The sequence below is a fragment of the Meleagris gallopavo genome, chromosome 3, assembly GCF_905368555.1.
Source record: "Meleagris gallopavo chromosome 3, MGAL_WU_HG_1.1, whole genome shotgun sequence".
Lineage (NCBI taxonomy): Eukaryota > Metazoa > Chordata > Aves > Galliformes > Phasianidae > Meleagris > Meleagris gallopavo.
Window position 1 is genome coordinate 13,293,142 of NC_139406.1, and position 26,320 is coordinate 13,319,461.

The 26,320-nt window shown below is 35.2% G+C and overlaps 1 protein-coding gene across 1 annotated transcript in view; it reads right to left on the bottom strand.

The window, feature by feature from the left end:
- Positions 1 to 26,320, bottom strand: part of EXOC2 (exocyst complex component 2) — a 129,375-nt gene that overhangs the window by 46,026 nt on the left and 57,029 nt on the right. The window contains exons 12-18 of the mRNA XM_085220289.1: positions 16,186 to 16,311; positions 13,318 to 13,442; positions 9,370 to 9,438; positions 8,959 to 9,116; positions 6,403 to 6,524; positions 3,431 to 3,492; positions 108 to 188 (exon numbers count right to left, since the gene is read on the bottom strand). Coding sequence (XP_085076415.1) covers positions 108 to 188; positions 3,431 to 3,492; positions 6,403 to 6,524; positions 8,959 to 9,116; positions 9,370 to 9,438; positions 13,318 to 13,442; positions 16,186 to 16,311 — 743 coding nt within the window. The remainder of the gene's footprint in view (positions 1 to 107; positions 189 to 3,430; positions 3,493 to 6,402; positions 6,525 to 8,958; positions 9,117 to 9,369; positions 9,439 to 13,317; positions 13,443 to 16,185; positions 16,312 to 26,320) is intronic.

Genomic DNA, 26,320 nt, shown 5'->3' on the forward strand with positions numbered 1-26,320 from the left:
CGTGCACAAAAAAGTAAAAATTCTGTATCATTCTTTGGTTCTTGATCTGAAACATAATAGCAATTTACAGAAAAAGAAGGAAATTAGAAGTATATGTCAAAACTTACACTGGCCTCTCCAGGTTTACAGTCCAGCACAGTTTTAAGAGATTGCAAGGAATGGACAATGCACTGTTCAAAATGGGAAGGCTGAAAGGCAAACGACGTTTTAGCTTCTAGATAAGCATGTCACGTAAAATGAATACAGCAAAAAGCAGACACATAAAAATTCTCATGCTATATGGTTAAACTCTTTATTTTCAACTTTTCCTATACCCTCTTGATTTAAGTTGGGATAGAATTTCACCTTGGACATCTATTATTCCTACATCTTATTGCAGCAAAAACCTTCTACAAAAAGTGACTGAATGGCTTTCACATGGAACTGAAGGAAAAAAAGCTGGCTTGGGGGACTGTTGTTTTTTTTTACTTCCAGGTTTCCAGACCTGAAGTAAAAATGTCTTGAGGCATGTACCAATTTCACTTTGAAAGTGCAAATGAGTTCACAGCATCATAGTCATTAGTCAGTTTTTCTGGTCATTCTTTTTTCTTTCTTCCCTGTGAAGTCACCCTTTTCTCTAAGATTGCCTGTTGGTATTAGGCAGAAAGCTTTTGTATGATGCAGATAGGTGTCACTGTTCTATGAAAGAGGGAAGTAATTCATCCCTTTCAATCAAAGAGATGGATGAAAAAGCTAAGCTGTGTAAACTTGCAACAACAGTAGATAGCTTATGGCACATCACCCACTTAATGCCTAGGAGTAAGCTGTATTTCTGCAAATGCTGGGATGGAGGTAGAACATGAGAGTAATGTCAAGCTGCAAATCATGTAAAATTTCTAAACATCTGTTTATTATTTTTTTGCGATTGATTTAGAAGAAAAAGAACAGTGAAGTGCTGCTGCTGTACTGTGTCAGCATAAAAAGTAACACCTCAGGAGAAGAAATCCATTCAGATACATTATTCTTCGCACATAATGAAACTGAGGAAAGCTGGCTCTCTGTCTTACTGTATCTCTTACCTGCAGCAATATTTCCTATTTTCTTAAAACAGTTTCTACCGCAAGCCTAACACATCTCCAAAGAGAGTGATTGGTCCCTGTTTAAACTGGTTAGTTTTTGCTACAATGAACATACTAGACAAATTATCTCATTATGACAAAACATAATTAACTGCCACCACCGTCATGTCTCAATCACTGCCTCAAGAGGGAGAATCTGTGAAAATGTTGTGCACAAGGAATTCATGGCTGACTTCTAAATAGATAAAAAGCTGTTTAATGCTTACTAACAAGGATTTTTTTGGATACAGCCAACATTAAAAAAAAATAAACAAAACCAGCAGAGGATCTTTCCTCCTCCTGTCTGTCCATTTTAGAGACGCATAAAGTAATAAACAGAAAAGTAAAGGGACTTGCCCAAGTCACTGACAACTGAAACCAAGATGAGAAGCTACAAATCTGGTTGTAACACTCAAATTCTCAACAACATCTCTTCCTACATTATGTATATTGTGACTGCTTCATGCCCTCCTACTCAACTTCAACCAAGTATTTATAGAAGCAAATAAGAAAAACTAAAAAAAGTCTGTGGAGCATTCCCTTAGAAAACATACACAAAGCAATTCTCCCTCCCACAGGGCCTTCTTGCTTTCACAGGTTGTTTTTAAGTCACATCTACGAGGTGCTTGCTGTGTTTTAGCCATTACTCAATACTGTTTATTTCCAGAAAGCATCTCACTAGTTTATCTGAATTTGGTTTCAAGTCACTTGCTGATTGTGTGTAGGCAATCTCCTAAATTAGTTGCTTTTCAGTTCAATTTCTCGTTATAACAGAGAAGTGACCTATTTATTCAGCAAAAGATCAATTCCATGGTAGTGTGCCTACTAACTTATGAAGCATTTTGATGTGAACTGAACTTGTCATGACCTTAAAAAGAATTCTTTACTCCAGTAAACCATCCCTAAAATAAGATGCTTAACAATGAAAGCTATTATTGTTTATCTCAGCCAAATCATACTGAAGGTCAGGAGTAATTGTCCTGATACGTTTAAATAATCCTACTTCAGGCAGACAGTTAAGCCACAGATCTTTACGTCCAATTCTTATTTCTTATCTAAATACGTGGAACAAATTTACAAAGCCTTTATTTGTATGTATTTATAACGGGTAGTATCCCCCATAAGTTGATGAACAGATGAGTATGGATATGGAAAAAAAAAAGAGAAGTATATTACTTAGAAGTATATTATTTATTTTTAGATTTATAATGTATTTTAGATCCAGTAATTTACCATTAATTGGCATATGCTGAATTGATTTTGATTTTTAAAAAAATGAAAACTGCAAACATAAATCTAATTCTGAAAATCTTACTGATTGTTGGGAAGAAAACACTACTTATTTCTTTAAAAATAATAAAACACAAGGTTGGGTCAAGTAAGAGTTACTAAAGGCTTTCTTTTAACACACATAAAATAACAGAAACAAACAGAAACTGTACTTTTGTAAGAAGTAAATTCTCAACCATTTTATTCTCAGCCTCAAACTCACCCTAGAACTGCAAAGTTTTATTCACTTTGGTTCTAAATTTCACTCACAGTAACTGGGCTCACTGAAGGAGTTTTTCAACTTGAAGCCTGCATTCAGTTAGATAACATCAGTGTGGGAAGGAATACAGATAGGATTCAATAGGTGAAGTGGCAAAATCTCCAGGTTAATAGAAAGCGTATTGTATTATAGCAAAAGAATTAACTTTTTTACCTCTCCCTGAACAAGTGTTGCAATAAGAAATACCAAAAAAACCATCAGTTCTGAACCACTCCACTCCTCAAGTGAGAAAGGGCTCTTTTGAAAGATGAGAAACTATGCATCTCAAAGACTAAAGAATGATCTGTGTTCCCTGTTCATGCTACTTGTGGAATAAATAAGGTACTAGAATATCAAAATGAAGCTTTCATTTTGTTGGTAACGTCAATATTAAACATCTCAAAATAACTGCTCTGACAATTTTAGCAGACATAAGAAGCTATTTTATCTTATTGTTAACTTCACAATCTCTTCTGCACTTTAGAAAATATGACTACCTAGTAATACAATTATCACGTAATGTTAAAATTACTTCAGACATAACAATTAAAGAAGGACAAACAAACATTTTGAAAAAGGAAGAAAAAATAAGTTTGTGTTTGGTGATGTGTGTACTGAGAGTGAGCACAGTAACTGCTCAATAAAAAAATTTGGATTTTTAAATTTCCTGTATTTTCATATCTTGATAAGTCTAGAAACCAGTATGCATTAAGTCCAAACTTTTAATTTTCTGGAGTACGTACAGAACAGTTTCATTACACTTATTTAAAAATAAAAAAATCTATCAAAGAAAGTGGCTACCCACCAACGATGTCAAGCCTTCATTGTCAACAACCCAGTCTTCCTTTTCAGCTAGCCTCTTTATATCTGTAAGACAGAAAAAGAAAGAAAAAAAAGAGGTGCTAATTTTCATTATTAAAAACTCCTTGAACTTGAAAAGATAAACCACAGACATTGGGACAGCAATGACTAGGCATACAAGCATATAGCACTAAAAGTCTAGAACTTTTCAGCCTTCTCAAATGACTAAGAATGAAACATGCACATAGGACGCTGGTGAAACCACACAGAGAAGCACATTTATGATACATGGCAAGAGCTGCATGAAGCCCACCTTTTACTGGAAAGCTTAAAATTCAGAGTATTACGAAGGCTCTGGGTTTGTTTTTATTTTCTAAATTTTTTAATCACAACATAAAATGTTGTATTTAAGAACTGAAGTCGCTAGACTATTGCACTCCAGATGTTAATTAAAAATGACAGGACGTACTGCTTAGCGTTCTAGCAAAGACAAAATGGACAGCAAATATACTCATAATTAACAGCCACAAAGAAGCTCAAAATCAAAACACTGGGTTAAGGGTGTATGGTGCTAAACTTTCTTCAAAAACACATGAAAACACATATAAAAAATTCTACCACTATCCAAAAGGTGCCAATTTCATTTTCAAATCCTAACCCGGAGTTACAACAACCCGTAAATCCAGAGCTCTTGTTCTGTAAACAAATTCCACTATGGACAAACTAAAAAATCAACAATAATGTAAAATACTTTTATTTTTTGCTTTAATTGACTTGTAAACAGAAATTAAATAAAACTTTACAGTTCAGATGGGCAAAAACAGGTCAAAATACACATTTTCTCATGGACAAATAGCTGTTCAGAACCATCTGTATATCACAAAACTTCCTTTTATAGGAGGAATTATTTCAATGAATTACCATCTTTTCCTCAAGGCCAAGAAAAGAGTGTAACTAATGCATGCTGAAAAGTATCTTCGCTACTCTTGGGGCTTTAACTGCTAATGTAAAAAGCTCGACATGGCGGCAACATCCTGCAATTCCACATCTCATGGAAACAGTCTTACTGAGAATAAAATGTGTTTAGAGATTGTAGAGAATGATACTGTTTCTTTATTTTAGCAAAGCACTGATTCAACTGGTATTTCCCTTGGGCTTTAGATCACGCTCATCAGCTTTTACATTGTTTTTTTTTTTCTTTTTTCTTTTTAATCCAGATCTGAGCTAGAACAAATACATATTAGAAAAAAAAGAAAACAAACAACAGCAATTAATTTCATTGAACTAATTCACCATATTCCAGTCAAATACGCTCATGTAAACTCCCTGTCTGATTTGGCATTCACATAGTCTGGCTTTCATGACCTTTATGACCAGTGAACACACATGAGAGGGAAAGAACAGAGATTGCTTGAGCGTACTGTGTTTATATAAAATAACAAAAAAAACCCTCTGTGTGGGCAGATTTGTCCCATATAAATAGCAAATGGTAGAATGCTTTATCAATTGTCTGAATGACCCTATCAACTTATGACGTGCATTAAGAGATGAGAATGAGCCTTACATTACTAATAAATGCAGCTCATGTTTCAGATAGCTTATAAAGAGAAATTCGAGCTCGAGAAGAGTCCTTTGACTAATACAACATGGGTAGATCTGAAATCCATTTACACAGCCCCGTGAGAATATCCATTAACTGTTCTTTCACTGATTTTCTAAAAACAACAGTTTCTCCAAGGGTCCAACTAATCCAGTCCTGTCCACAAAAATAATCTATGAGTAGGTAACTCATAGAGATCTGATTTCTAAATATTTTATGTAAAAACTGAAACAGTGATAATACTTCCCCCATAGAGCATAAGAAAGATAATCTGTATACCTGTATGGCTAATGAGTTTGCTATTAATGTGGGAAAAAATAATGTTAATGCTGAAGTAGGACTTAGTCAAATAATTAAGAGACAAAAATACAATTCATATTAAGATTGTTAATATTAAGAATAAACAATATTAAGAATAAACAATAGAGACTTTTACACTTGTTGTCACTGAAAATTTAAAAACTTGTTTAATGAATGTAATCACCTACACTTAGCACATTTAAGACTTGAGTAAAATACTTCGATTTTGTCAACCTACAAATACTGACAAATCGTATAATAGAAAAAAACCGACTAAACTCTAAATTAATTTTAAAAGGGTATTAAAATTTTTTTTGTTGTTTTAGCATTGAGAGTAATTAATCTTTTCTAGGAAAAAATGCTGAACTATTAGTCTGAACTTTTATTAAGAGGGAGATTTATTTCTGGAAGATTTACTTCACTTGAATTCAAGTTTCAGAATTAACTACAAGTTCATAAGATGAATTGCCCATGATGCACATGAAGTCACATTAGATTTAGAGAATGTATTACTGGCCTTTACGATCCTGACATTTATGGCAAAAGCTACGCATACTGTTGGAAACATGAGGATTATACTGTTAATGTTGGAAGTATGAGAATTATACTGTGGAAAAACCCACAACTAATATATTTTACATGGGCTTTTTTTTTTTTGGTTTTGTTTGTTTTTTAAATTGGGTCAGGGTGTAGAAGGAATACCAGGCAGAAGACAGGGGATAGGAGCTGGACCAGGGGTTTGGGGGCAGAGGGCAATACCTATTTAATTATTCTCTTTGTGGAAGAACTCAAAAAAGAAAATAAGTGGTATTTCCAATACAGAAATGTTGCATGATGAGATAAATCACTTGCATTGTAAAACTGCCTCGGCTAAGAGAAGACAGATCTCAACTACAGTATCCATCCAATTAAGGGAAGAAAACATTCAGAATACAGAATTTTCTCAGAGCAGCAAAATATTTCAGTAATTCTTGTGAGATATTACAGAATTCATTGCCAATTAAACATCTCTAACAAGCAAAACTAATGTCTCGAATGTGGTTTGGTAAGCACAGAGAGATGCAGTCTTTTATTACCTTCAGCTGTATGCTGTAAAGTCACTATAATGCAACGTACTCGAAGGTCTAAAATAAGATCCTGGATGATCTGAAGCATATCGTTGGGTATCTCAAGTGCAGTAAGAGACTCAGAACTAAGCCTGGAAAGAAAAGAAAAAAAATTAACCTGACTGTAAACCTTTAAGTCTTTTAAACTGATAAAACTACACTTTTTTTTTTAAAGTGGCTGTCAATGCAGTAGCTTCATCCACACTAAGCCTTTAAAAACTGGTTACTTGAGTTATAAGTTTACTTATTTGCTTAATTCAGAAGCATGAAAATACAGATTTTCTTTTCTCTAATGTTACAGTAATGTCAATTCCTACACTTTTCCTCCTGCCTTCCTGCAACAATCTCGTCTTTTAACCTAAGATTCCTTCTGAAGCAGAGATACCTTTTTTTGCTGTATTCTTATGAATGTATACAACAAATCTTAGGTCTACAACTGGGATAGTGAAGCATTGTCTACCTGTATCAAACAATAACAGTCTTCAAGTGCAATAAATAGTGATGTAACCACGTGTCAGGTCATGATGGTATACATATTTCAGGGGTCGAAATACAGCTACTGCCAAGTGAAGAGTGAATTCATTAACTATTTTGTAGCCAGCAGAGACTGGCCTTAAACCACCAGACTGAGTAGCAGAGGATGGAAAGATTCACTTCCATTTTTCCCTTTAGAAATACCAACACAATAGCTGCTTACAAAAAATAGCATTTTAGCATTTAAAAAAATGACTGTTTCTCACTGATTGTAGTAATGGGCACAAAGTAAAGTTTATTGCTTTTATCCAACTCCTGGGTGTGTGAGTAAGGACAACTCAAATGCAGCCTTTGCTGTTTCCCTTACTGCTAATACTGAACAAAGCTCAGACACTAGAAATTGCCAAGAAACAGCACTAAGAAAGCATAAGCAAATATGCTCAATAACAAGAGGAACCCTCCCAGTCATCCATCTAGAAGCTCTTTTTTTAAAAATCAAACAAACAAACAAAGAAACAAAAAACCCTGGTAGTGGGCGTAAATCCTCAAAACACCATCATTAACTGGTAATTGCATTACAGCTCCACAATGCCTTGACTCCAAAAATGTTATTCAGATTCTGACTGCTATCAGCTCAGCACAACTACTGAATTTGTAAATTTCATAAATCTGCATTATCTCAGTCATCCATGAAACACAGGGTGTAACAGACATCTGTGAGAAGTTTAAGCAACTTCACACTGCATAAAAGTCCTCTACTTAGAGCTGATTCCATTCCCAAGTAAGCACACAGCTTTCACAACCCTCACTTTTCCTCATATAACTCACCCTAATGAACATACCATTCTATCCCTACAATGAGGCTGAAGTCTTGCAGGCAACGGCTTCATCTTATATTAAGCTCCAATTTGCCCTCTGGAACCTCCTCAAACTGGGCAATGACAGAGTGAGATATAAGGTACAAAGCTGCATACCCACCCCACTCTGTGTGTTGCATAAAAACAGAAAAAATAGGATTGCACAGATTTTATTCCAGTTCTTTGTAATTTGTCAAAATTTTATAATTTTTCAAATACAAGCAGAAAAGAATTGTTTGTGAAATGACTGAAAAGAGTAGGATTTTATCACATGCTTCATGATGAAAATATGTTGGGAATTATAAAAATACGACTTGAGCTACTACATAACCTTGCAACTAGTAATGTTTATATGCAATATGTGGACTGCTCAGAAGAGTCTATCTGCTTTCTTGGTGTCAGCATCTGGAAGTGCTAAACAGACTCAACAAGAGGTATGTATCATTGCTAGCCTCATCTCTAGTAAGAATGAATTACATATGAGTTAACGTGTGTAAGATAATAAAGAGGAAGGGTACAGTTAACTCTATGTTTTGGTTGTTATTAACTTTGAAACTTGCAGGTAAAAAATACAGTATCAAATCCAGGTATTACTTGAGTTTCCAAAAGATAATGATGATGCTTATTTTCTCGACAGAGAAATGGAAGCAAATTCTGTATACTTACTGAGACATTTTGTAATTGATGACATGCACACTACTAAGATTATAAACAAAGAATTATAAACAGAATGACATCATAAGCAGGAGTACCACCTTTCATAAGACAATTAAGAAAGTAAACGATATCTTAAGAATGACACTATAGTAAGAGGCATGTTGTTTTTACCCATTTTGGCAGAAATGTAAAGATGGGAAGATGATAATTACAAAGCTTCCTAATAATTCTACCCTGAAGAATCAAATCCCACTTCATGCAAATTATTTACTCAAACTTTTATATAGGTGTTCTGGGCAAAAAAAAAAAAAAAAAAAAAAAAAAGAATATAGTTATGTAGTAAGACTATGAGACACTATTAATTAAACTTGGACTCAGAATTCTAAATCTACCACAAGCAATTTTTTGTGATTGTTTTTGAAAAAATTAACTTTCTCAGTACTCCGAGTATTTAACAAAAAAACCCAAAACAATATGTCTTAAAAAACATATACATTCTAGCAGTAACATCGTATTGTAGGTCAACAGCTCTGTTTACCTTACTGTCTGGATAACATGTGTTAGCCACTGGCCAGAAAGTTCAGATTTCATCTCCCAGCCACCATACTGTCTTGATTCTCCTTCTTTGAGGCTGAATGGAAGCAAAGCTCCACGGATAAGTTTCTCCAGAGAATGCATAACTTCCTGAATCATTTTCTGTGTCAGAATAAGGGAAAGAAAAATCAAGCAAAAAGACCTACCAATATGCTTATGCAGCTATGTATATACTTGCTATATGTAGCACCTTGTAACATGATTTACAGAAGGCTCTTCATGCTAGAGAGTCTGGAAGGATGAGGTATAAGGGCATACATGATTCAAGAAATCTGATTTTCAAGGTGGTGATGCTTAAAACATTCTGCTAGGAAGGGCAACTGAAAGAAAGCAATGTTTCCTTCCCATAACATACCTTGAAATCATTTTGTCTTTGTCTAGCATTTTTCTTTGATTTTTCCATTTGGCCAGATTTTTCAGCAGTCTGGTGAGAACGAGAAAATTGAAAAGCGTAAGTATCTCATAACCACTGTTAAAATAATTCTGAAAAAGAGAGGTTTCAATGTGAAGAAGTGAACATCAATCACTGAGTTTGTGATGTAATTATAAAAATTAACTCATGCTATCTGAATAGGCAGAGACCATACCATCAATAAATTTTACTTCCTGTGGGTCAGCGTGCTAATGTTTAATTCTAAAGAACAATGTTTATTTGACACAAAGTTGGAGACAAGTCCAAAAGTGGCTCAAATAATACAAACTTCATGAAATTGAACTATTCTCATTAAAATGTTAACGAGAGCTAAAACATACATAGCCTAATTGTGCATCAAATTTCTATGAAGAAATGATTTTCTCAGCGTGGAAGCTACCCAGATAATAATACTGATATGAAGTGACAGATGCTTCTTGGAATGTGAGCAATTTGGAATTGCAATGTGTGGAGGAGATGGTATGTTTTTTTAAAACTTAATTTTTTGTGCTCATGTGCTTTTAGAAACAGCATTTTGTTGAAAATATTCTCGAAATAATTCAACTGACTGAAAAAGAGACACTGCAAAATAATCAGCATCTTCATGAACAGTTCACATTATTGAAAACTGAGGAACATGAGTATGCTTTGCATGAGACAGTTACAGTTGAAGAAAAACGTGGTTTGACTAATAGTCTTCCTGTTTGTACTTACAACTTTCTGTGGAGTCTACTGAGATCACAAAGCAAATTATAAAGTTATTCAAAATACCAAGTGTAGATATAGTTTTATACTTAGAAAATCTCCTGTTTTATGTATGTACAGCAACATCTACTGGACAAAGAGTGCAATAACATGACAATACTTCATTCTCAGACTAAGTTTACCTTCAAATTATTAAACTGAAATACTATTATTTGAATTCCATCTGTGTTACAGATTTTTAGGATAAAATAAGTATTTTGAATTGATAATAAATTAGAGAAAAACAGAACTACAGAGCTTAAAAGTTTTGGAAAATAAAATGCTATGAAACTGTCATACTCTAAAGCTGAACTGTTGAGTTTCAGACAAGAAGAACAAAGCTTAAGAATTACTGCTGTACATAATAACCACTTCTCTCTTCTAATGCCTTAAAAAAGAAAAGAAGTTGCACTCCTTTAAACCTAAAAAGTATCAAATTAAAACTCACATTCTTACTGCTGGATTAAAGAACAACAAAAAGCTCAGAAATCTTTGATATCTTTCTTTTCTTAGTGGTTTTGCTGAAGATCAATCTTAAATCTTTCCTGCACAGACAGACCAAAACTATTTTGTGGTAAGCCCAACGGTTACTACTCAGATATGCTGCTTCACCTAGAGTGATTCAAAGAACTACACTTTTTAAACTGTTGAAAATATCACGTAAATCTTTAACTGACAGTATTCTAAGACACAGAAGCTAACCTTTCAGAAGTAAAAAGAACCTCCCCAAAAAAACCTACAAACCAAACAAGAGAAAATAAATACAGCTTATTATTCATAAGTGGGGATTTTCCTGTCGATTTGTTCAAGTCCATTGAAATGATCCTCCAAAGCATTTTCACAGGACTTTTCTCACAAAACAGTAGCAGTAAAGATGACTGCTTCCATAATGACAACAAATAACAAGTGACACAGTAAATATATTTCTTACAAGACAAATAAGATCTGTATGGCTTCTTATAGAAATAGATGTCAGGCTCAAGTCTTGAATGAACTGTGTTGACAGATACTACTAGGTGCCCTGGAATAAACCTTCTACGTTACACCACTCCACTCTCTTTGCTCTCCTCGGGTGACTTGTGGCAAGCAGATGCTCAAAAGGAACTGAGAACAAAGTCCCTCCTCCTGTTTCCAAAAACTTAGGGGGTCTTACATGTGGATGAACATTGGTCTTACATGTGAACAATGGATCACAAGAAGCCAAGTGGAGGTGAATTTCTTAAAAGCTCAGAATCTGGCCCAGCAGAAGAAGAGCACAGACACTTTGCAGACTAACAAGAAAACAACTTTTGCCTCCTCCCCATCCCCCTTTTGTTTTAATAACATGGAAACCATGTTTTGATGGGACATAAGGTCACTGCATTTTCCACTAGCCGTCATTCTCAAGAGCAAAATTTCTCAATCTCATTTACAGTTCAAGTCTCAGTTTCTCTTGAAATTGCTTTCCTTTTCATTGCACTCAGAGAAAGAAAATCACAATAACTTGCAATCGAATTTGTAAAGTCAAATTTCCAAAAGCACTATTATCAAATACAAAAGTTGTCATTTCCCTTATGAAATGAACAATTTTTGTGAAAGTCAACAGTACCAAAGTTTATTCTTGATTCTACTTCCTTCACGCAATGTTATGAGTAAATGTAAAACCTTTCTTTTGATTTTTATCAAGTGAAAATATGATCATGAATAGAATCTATTTCACTGTAGCTAAAAGGACTTCTATACAGGCTATAGTACTTATGAGTATTATCACATGAAAACATTACAGTAAATAAGAGACAGTGGCAACAAATAGAACTGATAGCTTGAAAATTCAATTCTTTTGATAGAGAAAAAGGGAAATGACAGAACAGCTGTCACTGCAGTTCTAACTTACAGATAATTTTCCAGTGGAATAATGCAACTGTGATGATTTAGGGTTGTAAATACAGCAAGATACTACAAGCATGACAGGATAAGAATTCTCAACAGATTACATGAGATTGTTACCAATAAACAAAAGTTTTAGGTATATAAATCTTTAGATTCATATGTATAAATAAAGAAACCAATCTGAACAAAACTAGTTTGTTTTCCACCTGTTCTGTTGTATCCTGACTGACACTACATCTGCTTGCAAACTTTGTTTTCATAGTTTTCTAGGATCCTCAATAACCAGCATCTGACTTGCAGTCCCAAGACTTTCCAATGATAGTTATGTAGATAAGGTGAGAATGACTACCTTGACATCTGCTGAAGGTGCATTTTAACATGCCTAAATCGTGTGTTTGTCTTTGTCAGACTCGTTTCTTGGAAATATCCCAATACTCTAATTCTCCTGGAGAAGGAACAGCACAGCTTGACCAGAAGTGAACTGAAACTTATCCTGTGATCAAATTTTAGCAATAACAGAAAACCAAAAGCTATTAAATTAATCCATTAATGAGTTAATTATGTGTCTTTTTCAAACCCGTAAATAGCGTGCACAGAAAAATGTCACATGATGGCATGAATCATTCTTTTTTTTTTTTTTTTTTTTTAATATCTTCTGCTACTTGGAGTGTCAACATCATATTTACAGAACTGTAGAAACAAGATAATCTGAGCAAGGACCAGAAGCATAGATGACTACTGCAGCTGATTATTTTCAGACAAGACTCCCTGTATAGAATGTCAGCATGCCAGCACCCTGGGTCTGGTCATTTTGCAACTGTAGTATTGAACCTATCTTCACCTCCAAATTCTTACAGCTCAAGAAATGAGTACTCCTATTCTAAAGAAATGAAAAATTTTCTCTACGACTTTATCTTCGGCACATCTCTACCCTTCATTCAATTTGCACTTCTTTTCAGATCATCAAAGAAGGGAAGTTTGCCAGTTATGATTAAGAGATGAAGCCACACAGGTATTGACTCCAGCATCTGGAATGCAGACACAAGACAGAACTCAAATTTATCCCAGTATATGTATTTTACTGTAGCTTATTGGTCAATGTTTTTTATAAACCAAAGATAGCATCTCTCAAGCATGTAAGAGTTTAATTTATTTATTTTTAAATCTGAGAGGTTTATAAAACAATACTGTCACATCCTTCAATGAGATCTAATACATCAAATAAAATTATTATGGAATTTTGTTATTTAGAACTCATCTATATGCAAGAATCCATACCTCACTGAATAAACTTCCATTCACATAAGAAATCCAGAGCTTCCAGAAGTTGGGCAGCTGACTTACAACAAGTTTTGTCAACTTTTCAACAAACACAACTTGCTGTGGTGCTTTGTATCGCCAGGCTAAAAGAGAGGAAACAGGAACAGAAAAGTAAAACTAAAACCTTTGCACTAATAATATAATACATACTATGAGCTTGCTGTTGTTTCATATTGCAAAAGTGGTCATATATTATTTACATAAAACCTTCCAGTGGAAAAAAATTAACAGCCTGATCCATACATATGCTCATAATTGGTACACGTGCAAATTCATTTTTCTTTTCTCTTATGCTTACAAGGAGCTAGTTCTATAACAGTATGCATCTGTAAAAAGAAAGCCTATTCTGTATCTAATGCAATTCACTTAAGAATCCATTTAGCTGCTCCTCGAAACACAACGTCATCGAAACACAAAGTAATATGAGAGCAATCAAGATATTACAAATTTCAGATGATGAGGTGGTGATACTAAAGAAACAGGGCTGCCAGGATAGTTTTGTGATCAAGGAAAGCAATGGGAACGGGAAGAACACTTTATTTACAGCTCAGAGAATTTTCCATTGTAGCCTGGGTCAAGTTGCCAATCTCTCATCTTAGTTTCCATTTGTAAGGTAAAACATTTTCTCTGGAATATGGGAGACACCAACATTACTGTTAGAATCCAATAAATGTAGCACAGATTCTTGAATGAAGAACACAATCAGTATTATCATATAACACTGTTATATTCTCTCAGTTCACCAACCTCCTTAGAGCCCTGGTACACTGGTTGTTAAAAGAAAGTAGCTTACAGTTTGGCAGCAGATAACTTTTCTCAGTTGAGGGAGGGCAGGTAAAGAGAAAATTGAAAATGGGCAGAAAAAAGGCGCCAATCAATACGGAAAGCAAAGGAAAATGTAAAATACTTCTCTATAACCACCTACCTTCTCCACTGAAATTTTCTTGTTTATAATGTTTTTAGCAAACCATGATGTATAGATAATTCTTACATGCTAAAAGACGTGTTTCACCTAACTAACTGGTGTCTACTTTAGAACACTAGGAAAATGAACATATTTCTGAAGAAAAGCCAACACCCTTATAGAGGTCAATGGTCTTGTTTTTTTATTTCCCTTTGATTTTTTTTTTCCTTTTTTTCTTTCTCCATTTTATCTTAAATAAAATGACAAAATTAAAAACATAATGCTATCCTATGTAACTCTTTGGAAACACAGAGGCATTTTGAGTGAAAAACACTCTTTGTCTTTAATCTGCTAGACAATATTGCCTACACATAACAGGAGTTCACCGGAAGTAGGCACAAATAGCTGCAAAAAAAAAAGCATTGCAAAAAAAGCATTGCACCTAAATAGCAATGAACTTAAGTTAGAGACAACAAATTCTGACTCTAGGGTCTTTGGATTGGATACATAAGGCATTATGATGTTTTGATCCTACAACTTTCCTTAGAAAGTTTAAGCTGCAGTTTATGGAATCTGCAAAACTTGTTGAAGACATCTTTTCCAGGTTGAACATCATAATTAAGACTCTAAAGCTAAACATAATCAAATTAAAATTGCCTTCAGTAAATGTAGCTATTTAAGCTGAGATACATGCAAAAATTCATGTTAAGGAAAAGAAACTGAATTATCTATACTGCTTTGCTACTTGCATAGCATGCATATTGTTAGTGTTGCAGAAACGACTCCAAAACACACAAGTATTACACAGAAACCCAAATTGCTTGCTTTAAGCACACACATATATTTGAAATATAAACATTCTCTATCATAACCTGATGCAATTTAATTGTTTCACTTGAAAAGTTACACTGTGGCAGCATAAGAACATACAACTCTTTCAGTATAGTTTCTTCTGTGCTCTTGAGAGATTATCTTCATTTTATTGTTCTGCTTAAAAATATCATATATTTACAGATACGTTATTTGAGGAAGTCCACAGATTTGGGAGAACAGCATCAAAACAGAATAAAGCCAGAAAGTTCTTTAAAAAATTGCTTTCTGCATAACTTCAAATCAAAATACCCTTCCCTGTGACTCTCCCAGCTGGTGTGTAAACTGAACTTTCTGAAATAAAGAATTTATGTCAAATTTGTGCTTCAAAATTTCAAGCAGCTTGGTAAGAAATGACCTTTCCTGTGAAATACCCATTTTTTGTGTTCCATGATGTCAATATTAAAGGATTCCAGTGTTGCACTGAATGCAGTCATGACATAAACTCATGACAGAGCAGTTGTAGAAACGCTGCTAAAACTGAATCATGTGCTTGTGCTTCTCTTTCTGTGTTTAAAGAATGAGATAGCCAGGATTGGATTGTGAAGTCACAGGAGTAGCTAAATGCAAGGAGATCTATCATAAACACGCACAAAAGTTGTAACAGCAGCAATGGAAAAGTTGGTGGTTATGCACATGAAAAAAAAATTCTGTTCTGCAGAAAAGAAATAATAAGCAGATTCTAGTTATAAGTTTCTTTATACTTAAAAAAAAAAAAAAAAAAAAAAAAAAAAAAAAAAAAAAACCAACCCAAAAAATCAGAAGACCCCCTTGGTAAGCAATGCTAAGACAGGAAGAGAAGGAAGAAGCATGAGTTCCCAATGTTTAACATTGAAAGTGAAGTTTCATAATTTACCTCCAAAGCTTTGTCTTCAAAGAGATCTAATACAACCTGTGGCAGTAACACTAATAAAGGTGACTGGAAAGATTTGTTATCAACAAACCTACACAATATACACACAGATTTGGGGTTTCAGTTTGTTTTCTGACTGTGCAACATAGTGGACATAGGTAAATGCAGGTACATGTTTCCAAATAGAACAGTCACCTACCGTCATTGCGGCCAGACTGAAAACTGCTGCCTCTTTTCAGTGAAGCAGTTTGACTGAGATGGCCAATTGGAGATGGACGCACATCACTGTCCAGGTCTAGCATGGAGCTGTGGAGCAATGATGTGCCTAAAAAGGAAGGGAAAAAAAGCAGTAATAATGATTTCGCGCATCAAATGATAAGAAAATGCAAATTAATTCTAATTTTATTTGGAAGTGATACAAGACTAAAGTTATCTAGCAAAACCAATCCTGCTTGCTTAGAATGTCATCTACATCACTGCTATACAATAACACTGCTTTTGACTCTCCTAACAAAGCCAAAAATACTAGTATCAAGTGAGAAATATTCTTTGGTCTGTATGTCTCTCAGTTTTTACAGCTAAGGCCCTACAATAATTGCTTGAAAGCCATGGATAAATATGTATTCATATGACATTAATGACATGACACACACTTTCTCATGGCACATGACTGAATATACTTTTTGACAGTAAAGGTTTCCTGTGCTAGTTAAGTTGTAAAAGGCAGAGTATTCAAACAGCTTCTTAAATATGTGACCTGCACAGAATGCAGGTAGTAACAGTCCATCCATCATGAAGCAGATAAATTAACAGCACTGTGTTCTTGTGTATGGCTATAATCATCCTGTACATATACACAATATTTTGCAGATACCAGAGTTACTGTTTTCAACTAATTCTATTTTCTAGAATATCTGTCCATATGTAGATCACTGTAACTTAGCCCTAGACAATGATCTAGGGCTTGATAGAAGCAGATACTTGGAGGATAATAAATGTTTTGGAAAACAGCCATATCATAATGAGAAGACCATGATTATTATTTTTTTTAAGCATATCAAAGTACTATTGGTATTTCTCTTTAAGTCTAAATTGCTGCTTTATGCATTTCACTTTACAGACGCATTTCTGAAAGTAACCACAAAAATGCTGCGGTGTACACCACTGAAATTAATCACAATTCATAATGAATTTTAGAGTGATAATCTCAGAGTTTGAGTTTACACTGCTTTAGCTTTCCCATCAATACCTAGATTCACCTAAAATAACGGAAAGCCACAGAGTAAAAGCACTAGCTCTAACTTTACTGTGCACAGGTTCAAGAGTAACACAAAATGAAACAGATCTGAAGTTTATTTATTCTGAATTTATGCTACTATCAAAGCAGTATAGCGGTGAAGATAACAGCGAGCCAATTTATTTCAGCAGCTGGGGTTTAAAGAACAATTTAAGCATTGTGAAGCTTATTGCAAATTTGCAAAGCTGTTTTTGAAAAGAATTCTTCCTCCTCTGATATCAGTGTTTTTTTTAAGAAATTTCGTGTGGCCTCAAGGCGGCGCTGTCATTACAGGGCTATCGGTCAGTTCCTTGGTTCATCTCCTCACTGCTCACACTATAAAACACCTCAGCAAATTGACTCCTTCGCCGCAGTTAAAAACTGCCCCACTGCTCTAATCGACTTGGCGAATCCAGCTATCTTTGGTCTGCATTATCATTCTGTTGACTATATAACTCCGCTTACTACAACTGTCTTATATTTACAACATCTTTAAAATCAGTGAGTTTTCAGCTATGAGGAATCTGCTGCAGTGGGTGAGTGGCACCATGAGCAATTTCTATTGTGAGCTTCGGTAAGAACTGGGGAAAAGACTTTGTTCTGCATCAACTAAAACCAGAGAGTAATGAGGAAGGAAAAAACTAAAGCTACCAGAAGTTTTAAAAGTAGGCAACGTAATTTGCAAATGCAAATCGTTAATTATGAACTAGTACTATTCAACTGTCCATACAACACAGATCTGCAGAAGGTCTGCATTTGGATTTAATATGATTACTAAAACATATCTTAAATGTAATAATTAATTTGTGAGAAAGTATTTCAGCAACCTTGCAGAATGAAGTGGAAGCAAAACAAATTTATTTCTCTCTAGCTTTCAGAAGCAAAACAACCAAACAAAAGCAATTATGCATTTGGTAACTTGCAGAGATTCTATCCAGAATAAAAAGAAAAATATAGAAAACTTTGAGAAGTTTTAAGTGTCTCCCATAGTTCTTTGGTTTCCATAAAAACATGACTCTGAGATTCAACATATCTACATTTTATTAGGTTGAAAAAACAAACAAACACCACAATGTGTCTGTAAAGACAAATGAGAACTGTCAGAGGCACTGCTAGTAAAAAAGAAGTAAATTTATATGCCTATTTTATATTCTAAATCAAAAAGTAGCAATCCTATTTTCACAAAACCTGCATTTAGAAAAATGCAAGATACACCAAAGCTTCCCTCTTTGATGTCTTCATATAGGATTTATACTCTCACCCTTCAAACACCTTGTTAATAAGAGGAATTTCTTGTAAACAGATGGTCTCTAAAAATGACAGTGCCAGTTAGACGTCAGGATTAAGAAAAACAGATACACTTACCCAAACATCTTACTGTGAATTAGTTCAATTAAAACCATTTGTCTGAGGGAGCTAAAAACCTAAAAATCCTGTATTGCTGCTATATTAACCCCACACTGCCCAAACGGTTTCTACCTATTCACCAGGAACAGAAAACACGTAAAGAATACTCTCTTGTTCCACCAGAAAAACCACATCATCAGTTTGCAGCCTTACCAGGAAAAGAAAGTTTAACATGAACTAATTTCTTAATTGGTTGTCTAGCATTACAAGCAACTATAGCACAGCAGCAGGGAACTACAACAGCACATATACCCTCAGGACTAATAAACATCTGGACTACATTAGCAAAGCTGATCTTGTTTTCACCGGACCAGAAGATAGCGCTTGAAGACTACGCACTAACACATAAATCTTGTATTAAAAAAAAAAAGTGGGAATCGACTTACAAACACTTTTTCTCCCAACCCAGCTCATTCCTTCTCTGGAGCCAAGAGCTTAAGCTTAGCCGCATAATGTAATGCAATGAATTAATATTAGTGTGGACTGTAGACAATAATATTTATAAAGTTAAATGAACTACTCAAATACTAATATACTGCTTTTCATTTTTTTTTGATTTGTATGGTATTTCTACGTTCTTAGCTCCTGAATATAGGATAGCAACAATCTCAAGTTTTAAGAAATTAACTCTTTATTGTGCTAATAGCTTTTAGGATATCACATACACATTTCTGCCTGACATTTGTTTTATAAAATTATGCCACGTCTTTGAAGCTACAGAAATTTTGGTTTTGTTGTTTTTTGCATCTACATGGGTATATCTGTCTGACTCCCACGACAAGTGTATATTTAACCAAGGAAACACAGGAAAAACAAGCGTACTACATTCTCCTCTCCTACCAAACAGTCACAATGAACCAGAAGTATCATTAAATTCTTATTACGTTTACAACTGTAAAATTGTGAGATCAAATAATACATTTTAAGGACGTTAACATTGCCTCAATTTTTCTTTTTAAGGAATTTTACTGGGCTTCAATTTTTTGTGCACAACGTATGTAGAATAAAATTCAAGTAATTCAGATACTGCGTGAGATAAAAAGAACAGTGTTTTTTTTCAGACCTCTCTGCTCTAGTGCAATAAGATGTCACTAGCTTAAGAATCTCAAATAAAACAAAATCCAAGTGCAATGCGTTTTGAGCTCTTTTATTATATTTTCACTTTTTCCAAGTTTATCAGAGCTAGATCTGATACAGGGTACTATGCATCTGTGCTTGATGCACACACCTTGAGTTTTTGTGCATGCTATCTGCACACTCTCGGCATGCAGCGTGCTGCAGCCTTGATATAAAAGATGACTAGCGTGAAATCTGCCTCAAATAAGACTTTTTCATGCTCAACAACCGAAATCTTTAAAAGGAGCTTGACTTCTGTGTTACTAAACAATTACAAAACCAATTGTAATGAGGTCTCATAGAGCTGCCATGCCATGGCTCTGCCTGCTTCCATCAGCCACCTCAGAGGAATGGGCTCCTTGGGGCACGGGGGGGAATCCTACCTCTGGCTGCCACCCGGCCACATCCATACCACTCAGCTGAAGGTTTTTAAAAGGTTTTTAAAATCTTTGCAGAAGATACTGACTAACAGAGGATTACACAAAGCACTTTTCGCAGCGACAATCAAGAACGTTAACAAGTTGCCAACCTCGGGCTGTGTCATTTGTCAACGTGATTTTCCAGGGCAAGTCAAACAAGCAGTCATTACACAGACTAAACGTACACACATAGCATGCATATGAGCAAGATTAAGAAAGAAAAAGCCCCTACAGATGTGCAACCAGGTGAATGCAGTTACTGTATTCTTTCATCCATTATGTATCTGGGAGTGAATTTTCTCACAGGCCACAATGGTGAGGGAAGGCTGATCTATAGCCTCCGGACGCTCAGAAGGGCGGCCGACTTCCTTACCACCCTTAAACACCTTTGAACATTTTTTCCTGCGCACAGCGGGCCCTTGTCCTGTGCTGCAGCCTGACCACCCACTGTTGCTTGTTGACCAAACACGCCGTGCCTGGAGCCTGCACTGACACAACCAGGATAAGATTCCTTTCAAGGACGCCGCAGAGAGAATTTCAATTTGTCTGGGCAAGAAATTAGGCAAGCAGAAGAAATTACCTAAAAATTAACCTGCTTAGCAGATGAATGACTGCATTTTCTTTTTTCTTTTTTTCCTTGAGAACCCTTTTCTTACTAGCATTACTAGCAGTGTGTGAAGATTAAATTGCTTCATTTTAAGGAAAGAATATTTTGGGAACACATTTAAAAATGATCAGTTTTTAATTTTTTTTTTTTTTTTTTAATCTTCAGGCTAGTCTTTGTTATCCCAACTGTAGAATGAAACCATTTTTTGATTCACCACAAAAAAGGGCAATTGGGTGTACTGTTATTTTGAGTGGTGTTCTAAGTATTTCACAACCTAAGGGCAAAACTTATTGTCAGTCCTGCAGGCCAAATTACATTGAAGCAGAAGCCAAATACTTCAAGCTCAGTGTATAAACAAAGTGATGTCATTTTACTACACTAGCTCCAATGGACACTATGATCTTCACTGACTTTGAAAACAGTTCGCTTCTACTTCATTTCCTGTGTAATGATTTAAAAGATTCAAAACACCAAGGTAAAATTCTAGCCAGAGAATAGACAGCTTCTTTTAGCTTCAGCGGTACTATTTTTTTCAGCTTTGCTTTTAAACGACATGTGCTTCTTTTTAATCACAGTATTTAATATCTGCAGGATAGGTTCTTAATATTTAAAGTATTGGATAAAGAGCAATGCCACCCTGCAATTCCCAACGAAAATCTAAACAACAACAAAGTTACAGATACAGGGGTAAAGGACAAAAACAAATCTGGCGTCAAATTCTGTACTGATTAATTTTTAAAATTTAATTAATAACCCATTAAGGGTTTGCTTGACATCTGCTGTCAAAAGAGTGTTTCTGCTACAGACAGGGGATGTAGTTTAGACACGAAATGGTTCCCAGCTGCAAGAAGTCTTCTTCCAGATGTACAGTAAGCAAAGGCAATGGAAGAGAACCAGCTGCTAGGATAACAAATTGAAAAGGCCCTTTTGACACAAGCCTTGCTGGTCTGTCTGATCTAACAAAGATAGATCATTCATTGCGTGGCAAATAGAATCTCAGTATGGCACAGAAGACAGACCAGTGCAGTTTAAGTATCCATCTCCCTTCTTCACACTACATAAACTGCTGTTAACCTGGCACAGATGCACTTCCCTGTACAGTATTCTGAGTGCTGCAAAGACTGCATTCTTTCAGCAGTCAGAACAACAAAAACCCATCACTGCGACTGAACTATTATACTTGAGTACCAAGAACTACCTCCACATTGGGAACATCAAAAGGCTGTATGTTTTGCAGCTTCAAGGGCAGTAGAAAGATCACCCTCCCACTGTGTTAGTGTTTCCATGCACAGGTTTAGTTACTTAAGGGTACTGACAGCTTATATATAATCTTAGTGCATATATCTTAAAAAGACCAGTTAAAAGATGCTTTCAGTCACTTTGAAGATAACTGAATTAAAGTCCCTATCCATTTTAACTCACAGGATCACGGAACCTGTCCAGCCGATATTGAAGTCTAAGTAATAACCACTGGCCACACAGGAAATGGTCCAACCTCCATAGCTTCTTTTTCTGGTACTCACAGTATGAATCTCATTGCTTGATTCATTTTGGCTAGCCGCCTAGTGCCCCAGGCAGATTTTCAACTAAACCTCATTTATTTACATTTATTTTCATGTCATTTTACGTTATTATATCCTCCAGGTTTCCTGTATTCCAACAAGTCTGAAAAGCATGCACCATACTAAAGATCTAAAATTATGCCCAAAAAGTAGGGGAATTGCCAAATAAAGTCTAAAGTCACAAATACAAAAATTTTTAATTGAAGGAAACTGTCTCATACCCAGATACCAGGTCTGAAAGTCCTCAAGCTTCTCCAAGTCTTAGTTCAAAGCTCAGAAGAAGCAACTCAGGCTTCAGCCAATAAAAGGCACAAAATACTACCAGCACAATTCAGTTTGTCATCCACATACCTCTTACCAGACATATTAGAAATTGTGCTTTGAGTGAGCACAGTGTTTCTCTGTGTTAAATTTTATATTCATAGCCATCAAAAGTATTCTTTTTCCTTTTTAGGAAAAGTTTTAGTCTCATCTCCATCTCCCTAGCAAACAACTACGTATGAAGTAAAAAGCAGCAAACCAGCTTTATCTGCTTCTTTCAGTGGGCAGCAATAGCAGATAGCAATCAGATTTATAAATGGACTCTATCACTGCTTCATGAAATCACTTCACAGCCATAATAAAAAAAATGGCTTTAATAACAACAAAAGAACACAAGCACCTATCCCATTAGCAAACCAGGCACATTAAGTAGAAAATATACAAATCTTTGTATTTGCAAGCTTCGTTACATCTGCAGCTAGAGCTCCAGGCAGTTGCATGTCCCATGTCCATAGCTGCATCTTTTATGAAAGAATCTAAGTATTAGAGAAGACTGCTTTAATATGGACACCACCATCGGAGTGTTGTGATCTGGGCACTGCCCATACAGCTTAACGTTTCCACTGATTTTTTGCTGTTGGGTTTCTCTCTTTTTGTCCAAGCTACACATATGCCAGAGCAGAAGAAATTTTCCTCTGCTGTCATACATGCATATTCACTCCTTGCAACACGTGGGTTTGTATTTCAACAGTTTCTCATAATACAAGCATCTTTTGTGTGCATTACTTATTTCACAAATGAGAAAGTGTGTTATGGTTACATGGGGGAGGAGATAGAATAAAAGCAAAGATGTGTGAGTAACAACTGTCATATCAGAGTATGTAATGAAGTCCACATAACACAGGACTAATCAAACCACTAGTGTTTAAGGCTGAAAGGGAAGAGTATACTAATATCCATACATGGATATTCCTCAAGGGAAATTTTCTCCAAAATGCTAATACAGCTATGAACTTGTTTGTACATTTGACATAACATTTTCATCCTATTTAGATGTTCGAAATAAACACAACCAATAAGCTAATGATTAGATTGCTGTGCATTTCACAGTTAGTAACTGTCAATTAAAATCAAAGGAAAAATCTGATTGAATAATTTGCTGCTGGTAGTTGCTAGTCTTAGAGGCATGCTGACGAATTATCTGCCAAAATTTAGCAAAGCCTTATATACCATTCAAGTTTTGGATGTAACACTAGAACAAGCTGGATTAACTGATTAACTAAAAACAGAATTTGAAACACATGGCACTTTTGCTAACACCAGAAACAAATTCCAACAATGATCACCAAGACCATTATAGCACTGTAAATTTGCAACATTTTCTTATGTTAAGCTTCATTAGAGATTGCACTCTGTTAAGAAACTTCACATGCCTACAACTGTAAGAATTTTCTACAAAATGGAGTTAATCTCTAATAGCAGACAAACACAGAGGCTGTTCTATTCTTATTTTACATATGAGAGTACTGCTGAGTGTGAAAGATTTACAGTTAGAGATGTAAGTATATTTCTATTTATATTATTCTGGTATCTACATATATATTTTAAATCTAATTTGCAGTTTCCTGTCAGCACTTTCAACTGTCTCAGCATATGTTAGCTCACTCCACTCCCTACTTTTGCTTGGGATGGCCTTGAAAATACATTAACAAGAGGGCAGTCATCAGACAAAGGTAATGAACCCATGGGGCATAGAAAAGTAAATTTATTTCTTGTCAATACTGGAGCTTTGTCTTAACTGCCATTACCAGTGGCCCAGACAAGATGATACAGTGACACAATCTCTTAGAGAAGATAGGAGTAGATCCTATTTCTGTGTATGAAAAATCTATATATTAAGTTGCAACGATCATCCTCTGGTAGTGTGTAAATAACATGGAATGCATTGTTAGCTTGTTACTGATGAGTATATTTGGACTGAGTTCTCTTTAGAATGCATTTAGTTTTGTTTTTTAGCCTGTTTAGGAAATAATTGCAATGGTAGCCATCCCTTCCCAAGTGCATCATGACCCACAAACAAATTCTTCGAGAACGTTTGGTATCTCACAATTTGCTACTAAACTCTGGTCCAGGAATGTTAATAGAAGGCTTCTCCAGGTAAGAAAAGCAAAGGTTCTTGTCTAATTCCAAATCCATTTCAGGTAGTAAAATTCATCATGTGTAACAACTTAGAGCTCTGGTCTGCTTTGAAAACTAGTAAGTCAGCAGCAAAATTATTTGGCACAAACTCAACTGAAAGCTGAAAAATAAAAACAACATATGGATACAAATGCATAAATAGATACAATCTGTTACTGAAGAGTTTTGAGTCAGCCAGCTTGAACCAACAGGTTCACAGTCTGGAGAAAAACAGCTAAAATCAGCCACAACTGTTGGTTCGTTCAAGGTGGGACTATTCACATATTCTAGCATACACCATCTGTTAGAAACAAAGTACATTATCCATGTTGAGGAGAGAAACATAGAAAATTATCTAATTCATTTCTCAAGAGACTGTCAACATTATGATCTACCTCCTCCTCTAAATGCTTGATGAACAAAACCTTTTCAGGAAGCATGCTTTAAGGAGCAGGCTAGTCTGCAAATTTACTACTGCTATGTCTTAAAAACAACTTCTGAGTTTGTAAATATATAAAGCCCATTTCGGACTTCAAATTGATTTGAGTCCTCAAAGTCATGTGAAACCAATTTGACATCTGAGTGAAAAAACACTCTTATCCTTCTAGAAAATTATACATCAGTGAAAGTAGATGAAAATAAATTCCATTTCTCAGATCACAGTCAGCACTGTTCTACTTGGCAGTTAACACCAACTCTTCCAAGTTTCCTCTTTGCCTTCTCCCCTCTGATGTATGTTAAAATTAAAGATCCATGGAAAGAAGAAACCAAGATTAGCAACTTACCTCTGCTCAAATAGATACTGAACGGGGAATACCATGAACCAGGATCAATTTTTGAGTGTTTTAAATGTGTGCAAGAAGTACATCACTAAGGACCACAGAAAAGGATGAAAGGAAACTATTTAAATGGTACTAGCTCTTTTTAATAAAAGTTATACTATATTAGCATTTTTTTCATGCAAATACTAACTATTCATACATGCATTTACTGGGCAGACAAGTTATGCAAATTCCTCCATCTGTGAGCCAAACAAAGCTGCTAACATAAGAAGTTCCTTTGATATTAAGGCTGAGGTAAGCAGAATTGTTGCAAGAAAAACACCAAAAGGTTAAGATTTTCAAGACAAGCCAAGGAATTTAGATCCATTTTTTGATTAATTACTGGAGCACGCATATCAACATTATGTAGACTACTACAACAAAGAAGTTGCAAGTACTTAACATTTTTGTGCCCCTATTTTTTCTTGTTAAGAAGCTAAGAGATTTCTATATACTGTTTTGCAACTGAAAGGAGAAAAAGAAAGCTTACAATCATCAACAGTGGCCGTTTTCATTTGTGAATTTTGCCCTTGATAGATATATACTGCAGGGTCCTTCAGGTTTTTGAGAAGGATGGTGAAGTTTTGGAAACGTACTGGATTTTGACTAAGAGTACAATAAATCAGCCTAACATCCCAGCAGGTCCCACAGCATTCAATAACGTTTTATAGAAAAAAAGTACGTGCA